The sequence below is a fragment of the Ailuropoda melanoleuca genome, chromosome 16, assembly GCF_002007445.2.
Source record: "Ailuropoda melanoleuca isolate Jingjing chromosome 16, ASM200744v2, whole genome shotgun sequence".
NCBI classification, from domain to species: domain Eukaryota; kingdom Metazoa; phylum Chordata; class Mammalia; order Carnivora; family Ursidae; genus Ailuropoda; species Ailuropoda melanoleuca.
The window spans coordinates 509,227-533,205 of record NC_048233.1 but is presented as its reverse complement, the minus strand read 5'-3'; the positions used below and the strand labels follow the sequence as shown (position 1 = coordinate 533,205).

At 40.3% G+C, this 23,979-nt stretch overlaps 1 protein-coding gene across 7 annotated transcripts in view; it reads left to right on the top strand.

The window, feature by feature from the left end:
- The first annotated feature begins 2,058 nt into the window (after window positions 1-2,058).
- BCL2L13 (BCL2 like 13) overlaps window positions 2,059-23,979 on the top strand; it is an 87,227-nt gene continuing 65,306 nt past the window's right edge. For 2 of the 7 annotated variants that reach the window (XM_011234191.3, XM_011234192.3), the window contains exons 1-2: window positions 2,059-2,208; window positions 12,054-12,222. In XM_011234191.3, the coding sequence (XP_011232493.1) occupies window positions 12,102-12,222 (121 nt within the window). In that variant the 5' untranslated portion in view covers window positions 2,059-2,208; window positions 12,054-12,101. Of the gene's footprint in view, window positions 2,341-12,053; window positions 12,223-23,979 lie in introns of those variants that run through there. The other 5 variants (XM_034645533.1, XM_034645535.1, XM_019807483.2 and 2 more) reach the window with 4 other exon arrangements.

Below are 23,979 nucleotides of genomic sequence, written 5' to 3'. Positions count from 1 at the left end.
TTTTGTTTTATTGTTGAATAATTTCCATTGTGTGACTATGCTTGAAAAAGTCAATGTTATTTAAAAAACTGGGAGACTAAGAAAAGATGTAACAACCAAATGTATGATCCTGGTTTAAAAAACCGGCTGGTTCGGTCAGCGGAGCATGCAGTTCTTGATTTCAGGGTCCTCGAGTTCACATCTCCTATTGGAGATAGAGCCTACTTAAAAAAAAAAAAATTATAAAAGCCCTTACTTGGCCAATTGAGGAAATTTAAATATCAACTGGTTATTAGGTACTACTAGGTAATTAATAGTTTTATTAGCTCACTAAGCCTTTTTTTTTTTTTTTTGCAAAATTTCTGTCCAATTTCTCTATTAATGGCATTATTGTTCTCAGTCGCTCAGGCTTAAAGCTCTTGTAACACCAGCTCCAACCTTTTTGCTTCCACCCCTACCCACCCTCATATCATGGTTTTCAGCACTTTTTTTCGCAACTTTATTGAGACATAACTCATATACCATATGACTCACCTATTTAAAGTATACACTTAAATGGTGTAAAAGCATATTCACAGGGTGTTCAACTGTCATCAAAATCAAACATTTTCATCACCTCTCCCAAAAAACTTTGTACCCATTAGCAGTCACTCCTCCTTAGGTTTTCATCACTTATGATCTGGCTGCTTACAACAGCCTTCCAACTCATCATCTTCATCGCTCTCCTTCTTTCAATTCATCTCATGTGCATCACAGACAATTCAGTTTCTCTAAAGCAAATTTTGTAAAGATTTTATTTTATTTTATTTATTTTTAAAGATTTTGTTACTTATTTGATAGATACAGCGAGAGACGGAACACAAGCAGGGGGAGTGGGAGAGGGAGAAGCAGGCTCCCCACTGGGCAGGGAGCCGGAGGCGGGGCTCTATCCCAGGATCCCGGGATCGCGCCCTGAGCCGAAGGCAGACGCTTAACGACTGAGCCACCCAGGCGCCCCATTTTTTACAAAAGATCTTATTTATTTCAGAGAGATAGAGAGAGAGAGAGAGAGAGAGAGAGCGCACAAGCACAGGGAGTGGCAAAGGGAGAAGCTGACTCCCTGCGGAGCAGGGAGCCCTACACTGGGCTCATCCCAGGGCCGCAGAATCGTGACCTGAGCCGAAGGCACTTAACCGACTGAGCCTCTCAGATGCCCCTAAAGCATGGTTTAGATACAGCTTCTTAACTAGATACCTTCAGCGACTCCCCCAAAGGACGCTTGGATTCAAGTAAACAAACATCCATCAGCACACATACTGTTCTAGGCACTGTGCTAGGTGTTGTGAGCAAATGGGTACTACTGAAGACGTGTTTAACGCTCTAGTGCCTGTGCTCAGGCGGTGCCCTCCGCCTAGAATGACCTCTTCACCCCACCTCACCCCCACTTCACAACTGCTAGAAAATTTTCCCAACTTTCAATGACCATCTTCCCCGACAATTGACTGCGAACTCAGCAGCTCTCTCGAACTCTCCTGACAATTTTCTACCCCGTTCGCTTGCACACTTAAACCTCAATACTTGTTTACAGCCACAGAACATTCTGTGAAACCAGCAATGCTCCTTTCCGCGGGAACTGCCAGCTCCCACAGGATTTGTTTGTTTCTAAAGATTTTATTTATTTGACAGAGAGAGAGCCAGCCAGAGAGGGAACACAAGCAGAGGGAGTGGGAGAGGAAGAAGCAGGTTCCCAGGAGGGAGCCCGATGTGGGGCTCGATCCCAGGCCCTGGGATCACGCCCTGAGCCAACGGCAAACGCTTAACGTCGGAGCCAGCCAGGCACTCCTTCCCGCAGGGTTTGATTGTTTAGAATCCCACCTCTCTTCCTCCAGTCGTCAAAGACCTCCGTCGCCCCGGAATCATAGATTTGAGCGACTCCTGGTAAGAGCGGGCTAAGAGAGGTCTCTTCCGGGTCACGTCTGCGCAGAGAGACCTCCGGGCCTCTATGATCCCTGCTTCCGCTCAAAAGAACAGAGCTCCCACCCCTCTTCCGGCGTTTCTCCGCGCCCCAGGCCCGCCCCGACGCTGGCGGTGACGGAAGCACGCCCGGGGTGACCTCACCTTCCAACATGGCGGCGGCGGTAGATTAGGGCCGCGGGTCGAAGCAGCCACCGCCGCTGGGAGACCTTGTCGGAAACAACTGCCGCCGCCGCCGCCCCTTCCATCTCTTCTGGGGCAAGGGGCCAGGGCCAGGTGAGGGGAGTGGGGTTCTGGGCCGATAGAGTTGGGTCCTCATCCAGCTTCTCAGGCGGTTTTCACTGGGCAGGAAGGTGTCCAGAGACTGTGCCGAACCACCGCCTCCCCAGTGGTTCCGACGACGCGTGAGTGAGTGTCAGTGAGTGTGTGACTGTGAGTGAGTCAAAGAGTGTATGTGTGTGTACCGGCGCTCCTTTGCCCGAGCGTTTTCAAAGCTTGAGGGGTCCATTTCTTTGTAACCGGACCTGTCCAGCGTGGTCCCAGCGCGGACGCTTGTTGAGCGGGGCTTCCTGAGAGGGCTGCCAGAGGCGGAGGAACTCGGCCCTTGCCCTACACCGCCGGTCTTCCGCTCAAAGACCTTCACGTGGAAAACCCGTGTCCATTTTTAGGACCAGGCGGGGATCGTGGACTTCTTTTTGTTTGAGGGAAAGGTTTCATGCGATTTGCTTAGAATGATTATAGATTATCTCTGCCAGTCCTAGGTTTTTTCTCACGGATTGTTAGAAATTTTTTATCCTTTATTCGCTGTTGTTCTGACACTCATCATTACTATTATTTATTTTTTAGAAAAATCTTCCTTCTTATTCTTGGAGGCAATACAGTTCACACTAGGGCGTTTCTTCCTTTGATTTTTTTCTTCTCGTAATTCCAGGAAGATTCCAAGTTTCTTTCCTTCATAATCAGCTATGAAGGAAAACTAGACTTTTTGCTTTGACCTGGGTTGAAAATCCGGCGGATCTGGCCAGTTGTTCACACGCTCCCCACTGGGATCTTTGTCTTAACCACTCCCCGCACCAGTATTTATTTAAAATAGCTCTCTCACTGTCTCTATTTAAAAGTTTTAAACTGAACCGACAGTAACTCCTCCCCCTCTTTTTTTTTGCTTTATGATGTAAAACAAAACAAACATGAAGACTTTTTGCGAAATTGTCAATAAGATTTCCTCTGGAGGTTTGGTGTAAACCAGAATGTTGATCTCTGCCCTGACTTGTCGTGACCTTGGATGAGTTGCCACACCCTTCTAGTACCTTCTTTTTTTATCTCCCAGAAAATTAAGCAAATGTTTTTGTAGGTAGTAAACTATTTATACCTCATATACATAGTTGGACAAATGCACGGTGCACATTTGCACCTGCGAATTGAAACTAAGCCATTGTGAAATATTCTTCATTTGATAATAGGCCAATAAAGGGTTTGAAAATCCTTTTACCCTGATTGGCCAGGTACTATTTTCAGTATATATATATATTTTTTAATGATTCATTTTCTCATGGAGGCTTGTACCCCAGTAGTTGAATTCAGTTGAAGGATATATAAAGTTGAGTCCAACCAGTTTTGTAAAGAAAAGCTGTGCTCTCTAGCATATCAGTTAATCAATACTAAATATCTCATACACTAAACTTTTAGGACAAGTAATTTGCAACAATAATCATTGTTTTAAAAATCTATTTCTCTTATAAAATATTTCTCTTAAAAATGTCTTCTATAAAAGACATAGAAAACAAGTTGTAAACAATCAGATTTGCTGTGCTACTTTTTATCAGTTTTTCAGTTTCATTTTGATTCATATCTTATTCCAAGTAACTGGTCACCAAGATTTCTTATTTAATATATATTACAGGGTTGAAGGGAGGGGGCTATTTTCAGAGTAGCTGATTTTTTAACACCTTGAGATATATACAGTTCACCAACTGCACGATTTAATGTTTTTTTTTAAATTGTTTTTAGTATATTCACAGAATTCGCGACCACCACAATTTTCATCACCCCCCAAAAAAACCCTGTACCCATTAGTGGTCATTCTTTATTCCCATTCTTCCTCAGCTCCCCTACCTAGGCGACCACTGACTTACTGTCTGTCTCTGTAGATTGACCAATTCTGGGTATTTCGTATAAACAGAATTATGTAATAATTGTCTTTTGTGACTGGCCTCTTTTACTTAACATGATGTTTTCAGGGTTCATCCATGTGTGGCATGTATCAGCTCTTCTTTTTATGGCCACAATATGCCATAGTATGGATATACCAATTTTCTTTATCCATCAGTTGATGGGCAGTTATTTCCACTATTTGGCTGTTAAATATTATGCTGCTGTAACGATTCATGTGTTAATTTTTGTGTAGACATGTGTTTTCATGTCTCTGGCATATACGTGGGAGTGGGACAGAGCAACAGAATTTTATTTCTCCCTTTTATAAAGCTGTCTACGCTTACATTGGGAAGCCTTATTATTGTGAAGTCAGACTGTGCCTGTGGGGAGAATGAGGCATTCTCCGTAAGTACATTATCTTTGAATGCCAACTGCTGAGTGAAAACATTTTGGGGCAGCTCTTAAAACAAGATTGAACTAGAGTATTTCAATTAAGCATGTTTCAGTATGAAAGGGTCTGTTTACACTAGAATATTTCGTGTCTGCTGAGTTTTAATAATGACACCCTTGCCCAGTTGCATTTTGCAGCCACCCAGCTGCAAAATGCAACTGGGCAAGGGTGTCATTTTTAAAGCTCAGCAGACACGAAATATTCACCCACCCAGGTGAATTTTCTAAATTTCACAATTTTTATTAGGATTGTTTAATTTTACTTCTCTTAATTTAGAGAAAGTCCTAGAATTCTATAGGGACTAATAAAATATGGATCTTAAAAAATGCAAGTTACTGGACTTAATGAAACAAACTCCATACTCAAACCACCAGTGAGTCTTAAGACTAGAGGTCTGGTAACCCCAAAATTTTGTTAATGTTTAAAATTCCAGAGTTTTGATTTGTAGTTGACTTATCTGTGGATTTTTATTTTTCTTTTTGTAAACTGGGATTATAGATCTGTTCATCTCTATTACTGGAGTATGTGACAGTTTTATTATGTTATAATTTTCGTAGATGCAAATGGTCTAAAAAAGCTTCATGAAATAATTAAAGCATGTTAAGTTGTATTGTGTTTCTCTTTTGACTCTATGGGATTAAGGAATACAATATAGCTATGGTATTCTAAAAATATACCTGAAGTGGGGACTAGAAATTTCTGTTTTCCACAAGCATCCAAGGTGGTTATGATCAGAAAAGTTTGGGAAACAACTACAAAAAACTCTCATGTTGCTGCAGATTTGCTTTTCATATGAATTTAGAGTAGAACTTAATAGTGCTGCCCACCTTCTGGTTATTGTTCATAAAATGTGTTTTAATTCCTATAATACTATCAGTGCTAGCATCCTGGAATTTGCACTGGTATTCATGATAGAAATCTGATTTAAAAAAAAAAATAAAGCAAACTATTGATTGCAAATTGTGGATGTTACATTTGTTACTGAAGGATCATGGATGTTTTATTTGCGCCTGGTTTTGGAGATGCCACCAAACGAATGTATAAACATAGGATTAAGTTACCCTAAGCTTCCTCAGGCTGTCCATTTGGCTGACAACTACTTGTAACTTAATAGAGGAGCAAACTAAAGGTGTAGTAAGGCAGAGAAAGTAACAACTGGGTAATAGATATATTCAGTGGCTTGTTAGATTTGTGCAAGAGATAGTTTTTATATTTATGTATTTATTTTCTAAATTTTTATTATTTTTATATAAGCTGTATGCCCGACACGGGGTTTGAACTCATGACAACACCAGGATCAAAAGTTGCATGTATCAGTCACCAACTGAGCCAACCAGGCACCCTAATAGTTTTTTTTTTTTTAAGATTTTATTTATTTATTCATGAGAGACAGAGAGGCAGAGGGAGAGGGAGAAAAGTCTCCCCACAGACCAGGGAGCCTGATGTGGTACTCGATCCCAGGATGCAGGGATCATGACCTGAGCCGAAGGCAAATGCTTAACTGAGAGAGCCACCCAGGTGCCCCATTCCCAATAGTTTGTATATTTGAAACTATATTTAAACTTCTGGATATCAAGAGCACTTATACCTAATTTGAATTCTAAAAGAGTCTACTAGACAAAATTTAGAGTAAAAGTAACTATGTTCTTCTTATCATTTAAAAAGAAGCCTGAGATGTCTTACCTATGAAATGCGCTCTGTGTTGATAAGGCAGTAGTGGGATGGACTTGAGCATTATTCCCGGCTTACAGGATTTGTCTTTTTCCTTTTTTCCTTGGCGCCATTCTTAAAATTGACAAATTTGCTCTTTTCAGTAGTCTGTTCGAAAAAACACCTTGTTTGTCTACCATTTCTTCTTCCTGTTATTGTTACTATTTTCACCTCTATTCTCACCCAGCACATTGCCTGACATGCAGTAAATATGCATTGAGCGTATGCAGTTAAAGGCAAAAAGTTCAGAACTGAAGACGATGTACCTAACCGAGTGATTGCACTGTTAACTAGCTGTGTGATTTTGTGCAAATTATTTGTCTATTCTTGTTTCTCCATCAATAAAATTGAGACTGTTAACCTTTTCCTTCTAGCATAGAGGATTACTATGACAACACATGGAAGAGTGCTTCAGATATAGAGGTCTCGGGCAGGTGTAATTTATTTATATTTGTTCGAAATGCAAGAGCCCATTGTGCAGTATGCTGACTGCACTACAGAATGTTGCAAAGGAAGTGCATGCCCTCTCTTCCCAGAACACCCTTAGAGTACATGACCCTGCAGCAGTGCTGTGGAGTTTACATTTTGTGTGTTCTGTAATTTAATGCAAACACACTAGATGTATAATAGTGTTCCTAGGTTCTGTCTACCCCACCACCTGATCACAGGCGTGAATGAGCTGCTTTGTTGCTCTACAACTAGAAGCTCAAGCTAAATTAGAAGTTGGAAAGATACTGTAAGTCTGTCATATTTAGGTCTGGTATGTTTATAACTAGATTATACAATACACATTTAAACCCTAATAACTGTATACTGAACTTAAATGATTGGAGTTTGGATTATCATCTTCCCTGTTAGTGTAAATCATTGAAAAATGTTAAAATAATTGAATAGAGTATAATCATCCACTAAATATATGGTTGTGTGGATATTAACGTATACTAGAGCTGAGGCCTTTACTGCGCACAGTAAAGTGAGTCTGGAGGATGGAAAATTATGAAATCCATGATTAAGATTGCGTTTATGGTTAGGCAGTTGGGATTTGTAAGAAAATTTGAAGAGCACTAGGCTGAAAATCAAACTTGGAAATTCAGTGAACTATGCTTTTTCTATGGCATCGGGTTTGGAGAGTAACTAGAATTGTCTTCAGATACAGATTTTTGATAAATACATACAGGAATTTGAATATAACAAATTTGAGAACATCAGTTTTTTATTTAAAGCATTATTCAGAATGTGAGTACTTCTTTATTCCTGTTACCAAAAATTCTGAGATTTTGTAAAGCTGAAATTTTGTTACTGATTTGCTCTGTTCTCCCCTCTCTTTTGGAACTTCACTTCATAATTTATTCCTTGCTTTCTGTATTTATGTCTCATTGGCTCCTTCTCCACTGAGTGTAAATATGCTTAAGACTCTTTTGTTGTGCACAAAAACAAAACAAATGAACTCTCAAACTCATCTCTCTCTCTGGTCTCTATTCTTTTCTTCCCATCCAACCAGGCTCTTTCTTTGAAAGAATAGACTAAAACTTCTTTCTCTCCCTTTTCACTTCCCATTGGGTCTTCAACTCCCTACCTTTTGCTATTGCCCCTGGCCGGCAAATAGAACTGGTCAGGGATCATTACCCTGGCATTTTCATTCTTTCTGGTGTGTTGTTCCATTTCATACATTTCTTCACTACCTTCTTATTGAGGTTCCTCCCCTGACTTCTGTAAACACACTCTTTCCTGTTTTTTCTTCCTTCCTTTCTGACTGTTCCAATCCAGACTTGAAGGTCGCCTCTGCCAGCTTCTCATCTTTTAATGACCCCTGAAATGTTCGTTTTGCCCTGAATTCTAATGGTGTTTCTTTTTCAGATGAAACTAGTATTTCTTTCTTTTTTTTTTTTTTGAAACCAGTATTTCTTGACATATTTTTTAAAACCATGTCTCCTTTTGATAGATAAAAAATTCTCTGGCTCCTATTCTGGTGGTGGTGCTTGGGGTAGGGAGTGCTGGGTGCTTTTATTCTTCCCTCCCATCCATGCACTGAGTCAATGATACAGAGAAGATTGAAGAAAAAATAAAGAAGATTGAAGATTTGCTGAGCTTTATTTTCTATACTTTGTAATCTGAAAACAGTAGGTAATGTTTCCCTTCCCGGTGTGAAACTATCTATGAAATATGGGTTTTTCAAACTGTAATATCCATTCTCATTCCTACCTGAAATTTTGACACTTCTTACCCATTGGAAGTCACTAACTCTCCATGCGGTCTCCTTAGATAATTTCATTGACTTGTATCTATGCAGAGCACAATTTTGTATCTCCAATCCAGAGCGTTTAGTATAAGACCTGTTATGTCCAACTGCTTGATGTACATCTTCACCTGAGCAACTCCTAGGTATTTTTAAATTCAGTATGCCCCAGGGTGAACCTATTATCCTCTCCTAAACCAGCTCTTCTTATATTATCTGATTTGGGAGGTAGGAGTAACATCACTTTCCCTACAGCTGCCTGGAGTACTCTTACTGAGTTAAATCTTTAAAGCTCTTAATATTTTTCCTATTCATGCCCTTCTTTCTCGTGTTCTTGCTCTAATTTATGCCTCCATACATCTCTTGTTTGGATTTTTCCAGTATTCCGCTAACTTGTGTCCTTGCCTCCAATCTCTCTTCTTAATCTTCCACACCACCTCCAGGGTGATTTTTCTAGAATATAATCTGTTGATACGCTTTTCTTGCTTGAAACCTTTTAGTAGTTCCTGGTAGTGTTCTATAGTAATTTTTAGCCTGTTTGACATCATGATCTCATTTGAGAATCTAACGAGAGAAATGGAATGATTTTTCTTTCCAGAAAAAAACGCTCATGCACAGAGAATTTGCATACAGTTTTAGGGGGTTCATTCATGAACATGGTTAAAATAATTCCTTGCTTATAGGATAAAACCTAAGATTCCCAGAATCCCATAGTATACAGAGCACACCAAATGCTGACTGCTGCTTACTCCTGCTGAGCCTTCCATCTTATGATTTAGCCATGTCAAATTTCTTTAGTTTTTATGTTTCATGATGTTTCAAAATGCTTCTGTGCTTTTTCCTGGCCTTCTTTACATCTAAAATCACCCCTGTCTCATCCCCCTAAGCTGTCAGTTAGTGGATACCTACTCAACATCAAGATTGGCTCAGATTTTACTTTATAAAGGCTTTCCTGATGTCTACTTTTTCCCTTTCCCAGAGAGACTTTCCTACTTCTTTTGGATAGCCTTCTCCTACTCCCTGGATACTGACTTGTATAATAGAACTTTATTGTTCTGATTTACTTGCATATTTTTGTTTTCCTCTTCTTGGTCAAAAACTCCAGAAGGCAGGTGGTTTATCTTAATTACTGTCTTTGTGCCTGATGTCTGTAGAGTACCTTGTATCTTAAGAAACGCGTGTTGAATGAACACAAAAAATTATCAGAAGGCATTGCCTTCTGTTTCAGTAGATATAATTACTAGGTCGATATGAGGACTTTACAAAGATTTTTCTAAACTATAAATTTAGTCTAGTAATCTTCACATTAAAGTAGTGTGTTAGAATCAGGGAACTGCCTCACAAATTTTAAGAAAATTAGGTTCCAGCCTTGGCCCTTGTTCCAGTTAGTTCTTGGTTGCCAACAACACAAAGTCATTCTAGCTTATTTAAATAGAAATGGGACTTACGAAAAGGGCATTGGGTAGCTCACAGAATGGATGGGAAGCTGGAAAATTAGGTTTGGGAAACAGGCAGGAACCAAGGGAGCCTTGGCTGCAGACTCAGGCAGGATCAGGCCAAGGGATAGAGAGTTAGGATACTGCTATCCAACCCTGCGCCTCTGCCTTTGCTGACCTAGTACCACAACCTTCTCCGTGAATTATCTTTAATTTAAATGTTTCCACAATCTAGATCTTGGTAGGAGTCTCTGACTTGGCTGAACCTAGATCTCATACCCTACTGTCACAGAACAGGAGAATGGGAAAGAAAAAAATCTAGCTCATTTTAGCTTTTATAGTAGGGGCTGGGAGATTTCTGTTTCCTGTCAAGATTGACACAATGTTGGATGCTCCCTATAAAGGGAATTGGGTTCAGATGGTAGGCAGGCAAAAAAAATACAATAAAAAAGCGAAGGTTCATGACGGCATTGCTGCTCGCTAGTACCTGACCGATAGGCCTCAGAAAACTTATTGTACCTCTGTGGTATCCCTTTTCATATTTGCAAATTTGAAGTTCTGCCACTATTAAATGGTAACTGTAAAAGTATCAAATATTTTGAGCTTTTTAGGAGTAAAGCACCCTGTAATTACACTGTGGGTGTGGCTTTTATTCCTGTGATGTAAGCTGTGACACTTGTTCCCTTTCTTTGGAGTATGTATTAATAATTTTGAAATACTTTCTGAAGTTGATAAACTTTTAAAGTTGAACAGAGCAGTCTAAGACCTACTGTTTGATTTAATGTATGTTTTGATATAATTTGGTAGCATTGCTCCCTGAAGATAAGAAACAATAGGGACTTTTAAATATTGCACTAGGTTTTCTTTCGATAGCCTAAGTAAACTGATAATAGCAACCATAAATGCATTTTTTAAAGACAGTATTTAACCATTCAAAGCATATTTTTATGTTATTCCTTTTTCTTTCTTTATATAGCCACTGTTTTCTTTTGTGTATTTTAAATTCTGCACGTATTTTTTTCATTGTTTATCATTCTTAGACATTTCTCTTAGTTTGCTTATAGATCTTAAATTTTGTCAGCAGTGCTTGTCTCCTTTTCATGTTGTTAGTTACCTGAATCTCTTTTTCTTTTACTGGATATTTCCTGAGATCTTAAAACAGTTAGTATTATTATTTAAGTAAAAAACTAAGTTATTTGGAAACTCCTTAATTAGAATTTTTGATTTGAAACAACTATTAAGGCACATGTTAGGTAAAACAGCTACTAAGTCCATGTGAAAAGGTAAAAGTTCTAGTTGTATTAGTTAGGGTACAAGTCAGGATGCCTAATGAAGAGATTTCATAATGAAGTGCCTTAAATGACGATCCAGAGGGGTTAGTCCAGGCTGGCAGGGTGGCTCTTCTATACGTGGTGATTCAGAGACCCAGTTCCTTCTCTCTTGTTACTTTACCATCCCTTAAAGTGGTCTCCTTGTTTGCATGTCAGAGCTGGTTGTCTTCCATATTCACATTCCAAACCATAGCAGGGAGGAAAGAGAAAATCTTTAAGGAGAGATCCACAGATTGCCCACATACCTTCCACTCATATTCCTCTGACTCAGGCTAATCATTTGGCACATTAAGCTGCTAAGGATCTGGGAAATGTGGTCTGCAGTTGTGTGGCCATGGACCTAGCTAGAATTTTGGAGGCTTTATTTTTTTATTTTATTTTTTTAAGATTTTATTTTTAAGTAATCTCCACACCCAGCATGGGGCTTGAACTCACAACCCTGAGATCAAGAGTGGTATGCTCTACCAACTGAACCAGTCAGGTGGCCCTATTATTATTATTAAAAGAAATAAGAGAACATATATTGGGGTGAAGGGAAAGGTAGGGGCATAGCCAGTGTTTTTGCCACATAGGTGAAAACAGAGAAACTAGAGAGGAATAGAAGGGAAATTTGGTTTTGCTCTGAAATCTGAGTTAATAAATTCCCACTTGTAAGTAAACTAAAGTTAGAATTTTTAAAAATTACTGGGGAAAAAAGTCTGAGAAATATTTATTTTGGTATTTAGTTGAATAATTACAGTCACTGGGGAAATGTACTGGCATGTAACAAACTTTAAACTGAAAAAAATACTTTTTTATGTTTTTAGGTTTTACACATCTATAAGTAGACTTTTGGAGCTCTGGCAGCCAACTCAATGGCGTCTTCTACTACTGTGCCTCTAGGATTTCACTATGAAACAAAGTATGTTGTTCTCAGCTACTTGGGACTCCTCTCTCAGGAGAAGCTACAAGAGCAACATCTTTCCACGCCCCAAGGTATTGTCTTTGGCTCATGGTGGTTATATTAAGTGGTAGTAATTACTTCACATATAAAAATACATATATCTAAATAATTTGTATCTTTGATTATAAGAGCAAATGATACTAATAATCTTTTAAAGAATAACCCCTCACTCCATCCCTTCCCACCCCCTGATCCATTCCCAGAAGACTTTTAATGCTTTTTTTTTTTTTTTTAAGATTTTATTTATTTATTTGAGACAGAAAGCAAGAGCAGAGGGGAAGGGCAGAGGGAGAGGGAGAAGCAGGCTCCCCATCCAGGGCTCAATCCCAGGACCCTGGGATCATGACCCGAGCTGAAGGCAGATGCTTAACTGACAGTCACCCAGGCGCCCCGGTGCTTTTTAAGAGTGTAGTAATTTCAGTGATTGCTGTTGGTACATGTAAAAACGTACCTAAGTACATGTAAATAAATGGAATTCTATCTTTCTTTAGAGATTTCATCCTTGGGGATCCTGGGTGGCTCAGTCTGTTAAGCATCTGCCTTTGGGTCAGGTCATGATCTCTGGGTCCTGGGATAGCTCCCTATTGGGCTCCCTGCTCCAAGGGGAGTTTGCTTCTCCTTCTCCCTCTGCCCCTCCCCCCCTGCTTGTGCACACACGCTCTCTCTGTCTCTCAAATAAATAAAGACTTAAGAAAAAAAAAGAACTTTCATGCTTAACAAGACAGAGATTAGAATTAAATAATTATTTTATTTTTATTATTATAATTATTATTTTAAGGATTTTATTTATTTGTCAGACAGAGAGTGAGTGCAGGTAGAGGGAGAAGCAGGCTCCCCGCTGAGCAAGGAGCCTGATATGGGACTTGATCCCACGACCCTGGGATCATGACCTGAGCCAAAGGTAGATGCTTAACCAACTGAGCCACCCAGGTATCCCTACATAATCATTTTAAAAGTTAAGTTTCTTGAATTGACTTTTCTCAAGGATATTAGATTTAAACAATAGATTTATATATCTGATACTTTTTAAAAAATATTTTAATTTCAAGATTTATTTATGTATTTATTAGAGTACAGGCATGCACGCCTGCGTGCGTGTGTGAGGGATCAGGGAGGGGCAGAAGGAGAGGGAGAGAATCTCAGGTAGACTCTGCACTGATTTGGGGGCTCGATCCCACACCCCTGAGATCAAGACCTGAGCCAAAATCAAGAGTCCAACGCTTAACCACCTGAGCCATGCAGGGTCCCCATATCTGATAGACTTAAGAGAGTTTTTAGCATAATTTTTTGTATTGTGAAGCTGTATATGTTTTTCTGTAAATACCAAATGAAAGTTAAAACACTTACTGGAGTCTAAATTCGTCTTCTTTGTTAGGATGTACCATCATCATAAATATTCTTATCTATTGGTTTCTACTGCAGCTGTGAGGTAGTTCTTTTTTTTTTTTTTTTTTTTAAGATTTTATTTATTTATTCGACAGAGATAGAGACAGCCAGAGAGAGAGGGAACACAAGCAGGCGGAGTGGGAGAGGAAGAAGCAGGCTCATAGTGGAGGAGCCTGATGTGGGGCTCGATCCCATAATGCCGGGATCACGCCCTGAGCCGAAGGCAGACGTTTAACCGCTGTGCCACCCAGGCGCCCCGTGGAGGTAGTTCTTACCTGTTTGCTTCCATTCTAGCTCAAAAAAGGGTAGAGTTAAGAATTCAGAAATGATGGAATACAATAGCCATTCTGACAGTAGGAATGACAAAAGGTGACCTCATATTGCTAATTTAAATACTTAAATGTGACTAACTGGTGTGTTCTGGTGTTTCTTTTTTTTTTTTTTTTTTTAGAGCATGTGCATGCAGTGGGCGGTGGAGGGGAAGGGCAGAGGGAGAGGGAGAGAGAATCTTGAGCATGCTACATGCCCAGCATGGAGCCTGCCTCTGGGCTCAGTTCCAGGACCCTGAGATCATGACCTGAGCCGAAATTGAGTGTCAGAGGCTTAACCGATTGAGCCACCCAGATGCCCCCTGGTGTATTCTGTTTTTAAATATTGAATCATATTTTAAGTACCCCAAGGTAGATTGCTATTTTAACAAAATTATATCAAAATAACTTTTTTTTTTTTAAGATTTTTATTTATTTACTTGACAGAACAGGAGCGAGCATAAGTAGGGGGAGTGGCAGAGAGATAGGGAGAAGCAGGCTCCCTGCTGAGCAGGGAGCCCGATTTGGGGCCTGATCCCAGGACCCCAGGATCATGGCCTGAGCCGAAAGTAGACGCCCAACCGACTGAGCCACCCAAGTGCCCTGTCAAAATAACTTTTAAAAATTCCTAAGAGATACCACTTATTTATTTATTAATTTACTTACTTATTTTTAAAGATTTTATTTCTTAACTTGACACACAGAGAGAAAGAGAGAGAGAGAGCACAAGCAAGGGGAGTGGAAGGCAGAGGGAGAGGGAGAAGCAGGCTCCCCGCTGAGCAAGGAGCCCAATGCAGGGCTCAAATCCAGGACCTTGGGATCATGACCTGAGCCAAAGGCAGACACTTAATTGACTGAGCCACCCAGGCACCCCTAATTTATAATTTATAACCAAACTTACAGAACATATTTTACTTTCTTTTTTTCTTTTGTTTTAAGATTTATTCATTTAATTGAGAGAGATAGAGTGAATGGAGGGGAACAGAGGGAGAGGGAGAGCTGCAGACTCCCTGATGAGCTCAGAACCCAGTGTGGGGTCTCAAGCCCGTGACCCTGAGATCATGACTTGAGCCAAAATCAAGGGCTGGGTGCTCAACCTACTGAGCCACCCAGGTGCCCCTTACTTTCTGATTTTCTAATCTTTATCAATATACATAGTTTTTATGTAGTTATAATCAATTATTTGTGATTTTATTTCACTGGGGTTTTTTTTTTTTTTTTTTTTAGAGATTTTGTTTATTTATTCGACAGAGATAGAGACAGCCATCGAGAGAGGGAACACAAGCAGGGGGAGCGGGAGAGGAAGAAGCAGGCTCATAGCGGAGGAGCCCGATGTGGGGCTCGATCCCATAACGCCGGGATCATGCCCTGAGCCGAAGGCAGACGCTTAACCGCTGTGCCACCCAGGCGCCCCTTCACTGGTTTTTTTTAAAGATTTTATTTATTTGAGAGAGAAAGAGAAAGTGCTCTCAAGAGCACAAGCAGCAGGGAGGGGCAGAGGGAGAGGGAGAAGCAGTCTCCCTCTTAGCAGGGAGCCCGATGTGGGACATGATCCGATCAAGGACCCTGAGATCGTGACCTGAGCCAAAGGCAGACATTTAACTGATTGAGCCACCCAGGTGCTCCTCTCAATTTTTTTTTTTTAAGTTTATTTATTTAAGTACTGTCTACACCCAGTGTGGGGCTCAAACTCATGACCCTGAGATTAAGAGCCACATGCTCCACTTAGCCAGCCAGGTTCCCTTCACTCAGTTTTATTTTAATACATGTTTACACGTGTCTGTATTTCATCTCCTTCATATTGTATGTCTAAATGTTTCCAATTTTTTAAAAAAGATTTTATTTTATTTATTTTTTTAAAGATGTATTTATTGAGAGAGAGAGAGTGCTCATGCATGAGCGGGAGGGGCAGAGGGAGAGGAAGAGAGAATCTCAAGCAGACTTCTCTCTGAGCGTGGAGCCCAGTGTGGGGCATGATCCCATGACCCTGAGATCATGACCTGAGCTGAAACCAAGAGTCACACTCAACCGACTGTGCCACCCAGGTGCCCCTAAAGATTTTATTTATTTAGTTATTTAGTTAGTTAGTTATTATTTTAAAGATTTTATATATTTGACAGAGAAAGACACAGCGCGAGAGGGAACACAAGCAGGGGGAGTGGGAAAGGGAGAAGCAGGCTTCCCGCTGAGCAGGGAGCCTGATGCGGGGCTCAATCCTAGGACCCTGGGATCGTGACCTGAGCTGAAGGCAGACGCTTAACTACTGAGCCACCCAGGCGCCCCCCTAAAGATTTTATTTTTAAGCAATCTCTACACCTAACATGGGGCTCAAACTCACAACCCTGAGATCAAGGTCTCATGCTCTACTGACTGAGCCAGCCAGGTGCCCGTTTCTCGTTCTTTTAAAAATCAGTAGCACTGCTATAAAATATTTGATTTGCCATAAAAACCTTTTCTCCTAGGTCACTGGTCAGTTGAAAAAGTCAGTTAAAGGGGTTTCATTGAAAAAGTCAGTTAAAGGGGGAATCATAAATGAAGAAGTTATTATAAGACATTTTAATTGAAAATGTTAATAAACGTACATTTACTTGGCAATTTTGATAGAGGGTCAGGACTTTAAAAAGAAAAAAAGGGTCTGTTGATTAGAATTCCATGTCATCATGGGGCGCCTGGGTGACTCAGTCATTAAGCGTCTGCCTTCAGCTCAGAGCGTGATCCCAGGGTCCTGGGATCGAGCCCCACATCAGGCTCCTCCGCTGGGAGCCTGCTTCTTCCTCTCCCACTCCCCTTGCCTGTGTTCCCTCTCGCTGGCTGTCTCTCTCTCTCTCTGTCAAAAAAATAAATAAGATCTTTAAAAAAAAAAAAAAAGAATTCCATGTCATCGTTCTAGCATAAACCATATCTATTACCTCTGTCTTCCAATTGTTTAAAGCAGAGTTAGAACATAAAGACACTTATAAAACAATCTGAAGAGTCATTCTAGATATTTATGATTTTCCCCCCAGTCTTTTACAGTTGTTTCTCTCGCACCTAATTTGATACGGTATTTTTAGAACAACTTTCTAAAACATTTAATTTAACTTTCATAGAAGTGTCAAGTCTCTTTGCATGATCATTTTTCAGTGATATCTATGATTTTAAATAAATTATACAGTTTGATCCACAAGTCCAACTTTTGTAAACAGGTTGGGAGAAAATAACTGATTCTTGGTAAGCATTTAACTTACTCAAGTGTGCTAGAAAGTAGTGTACTCGTTGTGTGTGTTTCGCTTGCTGCAGGCATACTCAGTATGTTTATATTGAGGTCGTAGTGGGTTACTTATTTCTACAAATCACTTCAGTGGAGGTTAGTTAAGAGTGCTTTTATATGTTGCTTTTTTTTCCCATTTATTTACTTTTCCTGAATCATTTAGAGTCAAACTAGTGGATCAAAGAGTAATAATATTTTTATGAGGAGCTTGTCGTTTAAAATAAATATGTGATGGGGTACGTGGGTCGCTCAGTCAGTTAAGCATCTGACTCTTGATTTCAACTCAGGTCATGGTCTCAGGGTTGTTCTCTCTCTCCCTCTCCCTCTGCCCCTCCCCACTCCTCTCTCTGTAAAAAAAAAAAAAATTAAAATTAAACATGTGCCCTCTAAACTGTCAACCATGCAGCCTTTTTTTTTTTACACATTGTTTTCTTTTTTTAAAAATTTTTTAAAAAGATTTTATTTATTTATTTGACAGAGAAAGAGACAGCCAGCGAGAGAGGGACACAGGCAGGGGGAGTGGGAGAGGAAGAAGCAGGCTCCCAGTGGAGCAGGGAGCCCGATGCGGGGCTCAATCCCAGGACCCTGGGATCACACCCTGAGCTGAAGGCAGACGCTTAATGACTGAGCCACCCAGGCGCCCCTACACATTGTTTTAAAAACTAGTTATAACTTCTGAAAGTGCTGGATTCCATTGTTTTAAGACTCAGGTGTTTAGACTCGGTGGACATGTACCATAATAGACTTACAGGGCGTCCAACCAAGTAGTTGTGTTGATAGTGATTAACGTATAAATGGTTAGTGCACCTGAAGTAGGAATTGTATCTGGACCAACATTTTGCTTTGGGGCGAAGATTCCGGGAATTAATTTATGAAACACATGTGGTTTTTTTTTTGTTGTTGTTGTTTTTTTTTTTAAAGATTTTATTTATTTATTTGACAGAGATAGAGACAGCCAGCGAGAGAGGGAACAAAAGCAGGNCAGGGGGAGTGGGAGAGGAAGAAGCAGGCTCACAGTAGAGGAGCCTGATGTGGGGCTCGATCCCGTAACGTCGGGATCACGCCCTGAGCCGAAGGCAGACGCTTAACCGCTGTGCCACCCAGGCGCCCCAACACATGTGGTTTTTATTTATTCATTTATTTGTGAGAGAGAGAGCACAAGCAAGTGTGGGGAGCGGTAGTGGGGGAGGGAGAGAGACAAGCAGACTGCGCTGAGTGTGGAGCCAACTAAGGGCTTGATCTCAGGACCCTGAAATCACCATCTGAGCCAAAACCAAGAGTTGGACTGAGCCAACCAACTGAGCCACTAAGGCACCCCAGAAACATACGTCTTTTTTTTGTTTTTTAAAGATTTTATTTATTTATTTGACAGAGATAGAGACAGCCAGCGAGAGAGGGAACACAAGCAGGGGGAGTGGGAGAGGAAGAAGCAGCCTCATAGCGGAGGAGCCTGATGTGGGGCTTGATCCCAGAACGCGGGGATCACGCCCTGAGCCGAAGGCAGACGCCCAAGGACTGCGCCACTCAGGCGCCCCACATATGTGGTTTTTATACTTTAACCTCCTAGAATTCCATAGATGCCAAAACTGGATATTAAGACTCAGTAGATTAGAGCAAGATAATGTTTTACTGCTCCAGCCTAGGAAACACCAGGACTGTTACATGATAGCACTGGTTCACCCTGCCTCTAACTACCGTGGGGTAATATGATGAGCCCACCTGATGGCATTTTATGTAGTGGGTTGTACTGCATCTGAGGGACCCAGTACTAAGGGCTTAGCACCGTTTGTAGCAAAACAGTAAGCAAATCAGTGACCCTGTTTGAAAGAGTAAGCAGTCACTTTGTGGTCATTTTGACCTACCAAATTGCCTTCATTACTAGTTATAAAAATGGCTTAGAGTCAGAGGATTGTTAGGCCTTCAGTCTGTCATACTCAGCAAGGACATATGGGGATCCTTGGGATTCATTATAGGCCATTGCTCCCAACAGTCTACCCTTCAAAATTAGATGCAGAGATATTCATCAAAATCCATTCGGTTTGTCTCATATGACACTTGATTAAGGTGATTATAAACAGAATCCCAATTAGCAGGATGAAACCATTCTGCAGTGTTGATCTCAGCCATCTGCCTCAGGATCCCAGATTCAGCTAAGTGAGTAAGTCCCAGGGGGACTAGTAGGATTTTCAGATAACCACTTAGTTTCCTTTCCTTAGCATGTATGGATTGTTCCACCTAACCAGTAGTATTAATCCAGCTCAATAGGAGGTGTTGGCAACCATACAAACTCCTCTCTGTTCAGCCAGAATATGGTCCAAAGCTAGTCTTGCACCCAGTATAATCCATGCAAGGGCTTTAGACAGATCCGCTGATGTGCTGTAGGGCTTGTGACACCTCATTGCTGTGGTAGCTAAAGTTAAGGATAGGTTACTGATTATTTGTGGGGCATGACCTCCATTATCAGGGAACAATACTTGCTCTGCTGTATGGAACCAGGAGTCAGTTTATCCCTGGGTAGGTCCCCAGTTTTCTTTACCTGGGGACCTAAAAAGGAGAATGCAGTCCAAGGGGCAGTGTCATTGACTCTCAAGAACATTATCCATGGCAGGGTTAGCAAGCAGTAGGCCTTGTAAATTTAGATTTAGTTATTAAGAAACATTTTTAAGTCTGCAGTGAAAAGTAATTTCCAGAGCTGATTATTTAGTAATAGTGGTTGAAGGTGGCTCTTACTATTGAGAAAAGTTTCAGTCTCATTCTTGAGCTCAATTGCAGCAAAACACTTGCACTGCTTAGCATTGAATTGGTGATAGGGTATGTTAAGATGTTCAGCTTCTGGGGCACCTGGGTGGCTCAGTCCATTAAGCATCTGCCTTTGGCTCAGGTCATGATCCCTGGATCTTGGGATCGAGCCCCGCATCAGGCTGCTTGCTCAGCAGGGAGCCTGCTTCTGCCTCTCTGTCTGCCTGCTGCTCCCCCTGCTTGTGCTCTCTCTCTCTGTCAAATAAATAAATAAAATCTTTTAAAAAAAAGATATTCAGCTTTTTTTTTTTTTTTTTAAGATTTTATTTATTTGACAGAGAGAAAGAGAGAGCACAAGCATGGAGAGTGGCAGGCAGAGGGAGAAGCAGGCTCCCGGCTGAACAGGGAGCCCGACTTGGGACTTGATCCCAGGAACTTGGGAGTATGACTGGAGCCAAACTTAACCGATTGAGCCACCCAGGTGCCCTCCTTCTCTTTCTGACAATAATTCATGGAACTGACGGTAATTAAGTCCATGACAGCAAATTAAGTTCACTGTTGAAACTCCTGGTTCCTGGGGCACCTGGGTGGCTCAGTTGGTTAAGCATTTGCTTTTGGGGGACGCCTGGGTAGCCCAGTTGTTAAGCGCTGCCTTCGGCTCTGGGCGTGATCCCAGAGTCCTGGGATTGAGTCCCACATCAGGCTCCTCCACTGGGAGCCTGCTTCTTCCTCTCCCACTCCCCCTGCTTGTGTTCCTTCTCTCGCTGGCTGCCTCTCTCTCTGTCAAATAAATAAATAAAATCTTAAAAAAAAAAAAAAAAAAGCGTTTGCTTTTGGGCCAGGTCATGATTGATTCCAGGGTCCTGGGATCAAGCCCCACATTGGGCTCCCTTTGCAGCAGGGGGTCTGCTCCCTCTCCCTCTGCCCCTCCTCCCTACTTGTGTTCTCTCTCTCTCTCTCTCTCAAATAAATAAATAAAATCTTAAAACAATAACAACAACACAACTCCTGCTTCTTTATCATGAGATAGATTCAGATATTTTCCAGAGTACGTCCTGATGAATACTTATGTGAATAACCATAAGTTTTGAATACATTTTCACAATCTCTATCAAGCTAATTTTGTCAAACAAAAAGCCTTTTTATGTTGCACACGTATTTTGTCATTATTGGTAACACATCTTAGCAGATTCCACTTTGGGTTGTAGTGAATTAGTGTTCTCTCAATCTTTTGGAAAATATTCTCACCCATAATTATTCTGTGTAGGCATGCCAGTTCTTTAGTCACTTCAAACTCAGCGTGGACTCCTTGAATAAACAACAGCTGAGTAGTGTCAGACAACTGTCAGTGCGTTAAGAGCCAAAGAAAACCACTCAAAATTGTTTGCCTTGTATTTCAATTGACTATTGATATTGTTCCCGTTGTCTTCAACTCAGTGAGCAAATATTCTCTCCAAAAGACTAATAATCTTTAACTTTTATTTTTTTATGACACATCTTTTTTAGCTGCTTTAGCTGAACACAGTTTAATTAACTTGACGTTAGTAAATGGCTTTCCTTGCTTGACTGACAGCTGAGCCATGTAGAAACTTACTTTGGTTGCAGCCTCATTTTCATTTTTTATTTTTATGAAGAAATTCTATGATAAGAAGTTCCATTTTAAATTTTCTAATTTTTCTGACTTGCTTTCCTCTACGTTGGGAGTACTCTGATGAGTCTGGTAATATCAGTGTATATTGTGTACTTCTAGCATAGCTATAATGTCATTGCGTAGTAAGTATAATACTTTGCCATTTAATTTGATAACAAAATAATCCTTAAAAGCAGGATATTCAAAGTCCACGTTTTAATTTTTTTTCTTATTTTGACATGATGGGTATACGCAGGTAAATAAAAGTTGCGCTATAGCTATATGGATGGCAGCTGAAATGCTGTGCGGTTATAATTGTGCCACTGCACTATGCAATGCGCTATGCAACAGTGTGAAGCTGTGAGGACATCACACACAGACCCTGTCGCAACCATCCATTTCTGCCATTGTAGCACAAAGCAACCATAGATAATACATGAGTGAGTGAGTGTGGCTATATTGCAGTTAAATTTTATTTATGGGGACTAGATTTCCTGTAATTTTTATGTCATGAAATATTAATCTTTTTATTTTTTTTCAATCATTTAAAAATGTAAAAATCATTCTTGGCTCGTGGACTATAGAAAAACATGCAGCAGGCCAGATGTGGCCCATGGGTTATAGTTTGCTGACACCTGATACCAGTGTGGGGAACCTTATTTTTCTCATTATTATCGAGGAGGACAATCCATTTATGCACAAAACTAAATGCTGTTATTGTTTATATTAAACCCAGTTCTATGTCCTTGTCACTTCCATTCTTTAATCATATTTCTTTTTTTATTAAAATGCTTTTAATATATATGAAAGTATTTAGAAAAGTAAAAAAATAAAAGAAAGTAAGAAGAAAAATTCTGTAATCCAGTATTTAAAATGATAAAATGTTAACAATTTTTTCCATTTGTATAGGAACATATAAATTTGAATTTATGGTTTATAAAAATGAGGTGGTACATATGCCATTTGGTAATACTTAAAAAATTTTTGGTAACATTTTAAAAACTAACAACATATTTAGGGGCGCCTGGGTGGCTCACTCAGTTAAGCGTCTGCCTTAGGCTCAGGTCATGATTTCGGGGTCCGGGGATCTAGCCCCACGTCGGGCTCTCGACTCAGCGGGGAGTCTGCTTCTCCCTGTCACTCTGCCTCTGTGCTTTCTCTCTCTCTCCCTCTCTCTCAAATAAAGAAAGAAAATCTTTAAAAAAAAAAAACCTCACAAAATAAATAAATAATTAATTTAAAAAAATCAACAACGTGTTTGAACATCTGCCTAGGTCAATGAATAAATATCTGTAGTCTCCTGCGTTAGGACATTTAGGGTATTCATCAGCCTTTTTTGGAATGGGCACATGACAATCCTTTAATGAGCTCACAAATTCCTTAAAACTTTTCCTTTTCAATTTCTGGTTTCATTTACTTTTCCAAAACCTTCTTCTGATTAGTTATAGCTTGATGGATTTAGAAAAGTACTGTGTAGGGGCGTCTGCCTTCAGCTCAGGGCGTGATTCCGGTGTTATGGGATCGAGCCCCACATCAGGCTTCCCTGCTAGGAGCCTGCTTCTTCCTCTCCCACTCCCCTTGCTTGTGTTCCCTCTCTTGCTGGCTGTCTCTATCTCTGTCGAATAAATAAATAAAATCTTAAAAAAAAAAAAAAAGTACTGTGTAATAGAACTTTGTGCAGTGATGAACGTGTTGTGTACCTGCTCTGTCCAGTATTGCAGTCACAAGTCACAGCAGATAGTTGAATACTTGAAATATGACTAGTGGGAGTAAGGAGCTGAATTTTTAACTTTATTTAATTTCTATTTAAACTTTAAAAAGCTGCATGCAGCTAGTGACTAGTGCATTATTAGACACCCAGGTCTAGAAGTCAGGTTTTTGTTTTCCCCTCTAAGCTAGCCCCTATATTTACAATAATTTGTTCACAATACCAGCAGCTACCCAGGCTTGAAACATAGAAGTCATTGTTTAGCTCTTTTCTCCGCTTCCTGCCCTCTTTCTTTCTTTTTCTTTTTCTTCTTTTAGTAATCTCTACACCCAACCTGGGGCTTGAACTTGCAACTCTGGAAATCAAGAGTCACATGCTGTACCGACTGAGACAGTCAGGGACCCCTCTTGCCCCCTTTCTTTGTCAGCTGTTACCAACTGTCCCAATTTTGTGACATTCTCCCATTATCCTACAGGTCCTGCCTCAAATTATTGCAAATATCTCCTAATTTTTCTCCCTTACTTTATGTCTTCTCCATCATGCATTTTGCATGCTACAAGCATATTGAGCTTCCTAACATTGCCTCTTACATTGGAAACCCACAGTTATTCCCTACCCCTAAGGCTACTTTACAAAACTTTCATTGGTTTCTGTGATCTGGTCCCAGTACCTATTGTATCTGATGTCTCTTACTGTTTTGTATTTTGTTTTATTTTATTTTTATTTTTATCTTTATTTTTTTTTTTATTTTTTTTTTTTTTAAATTTT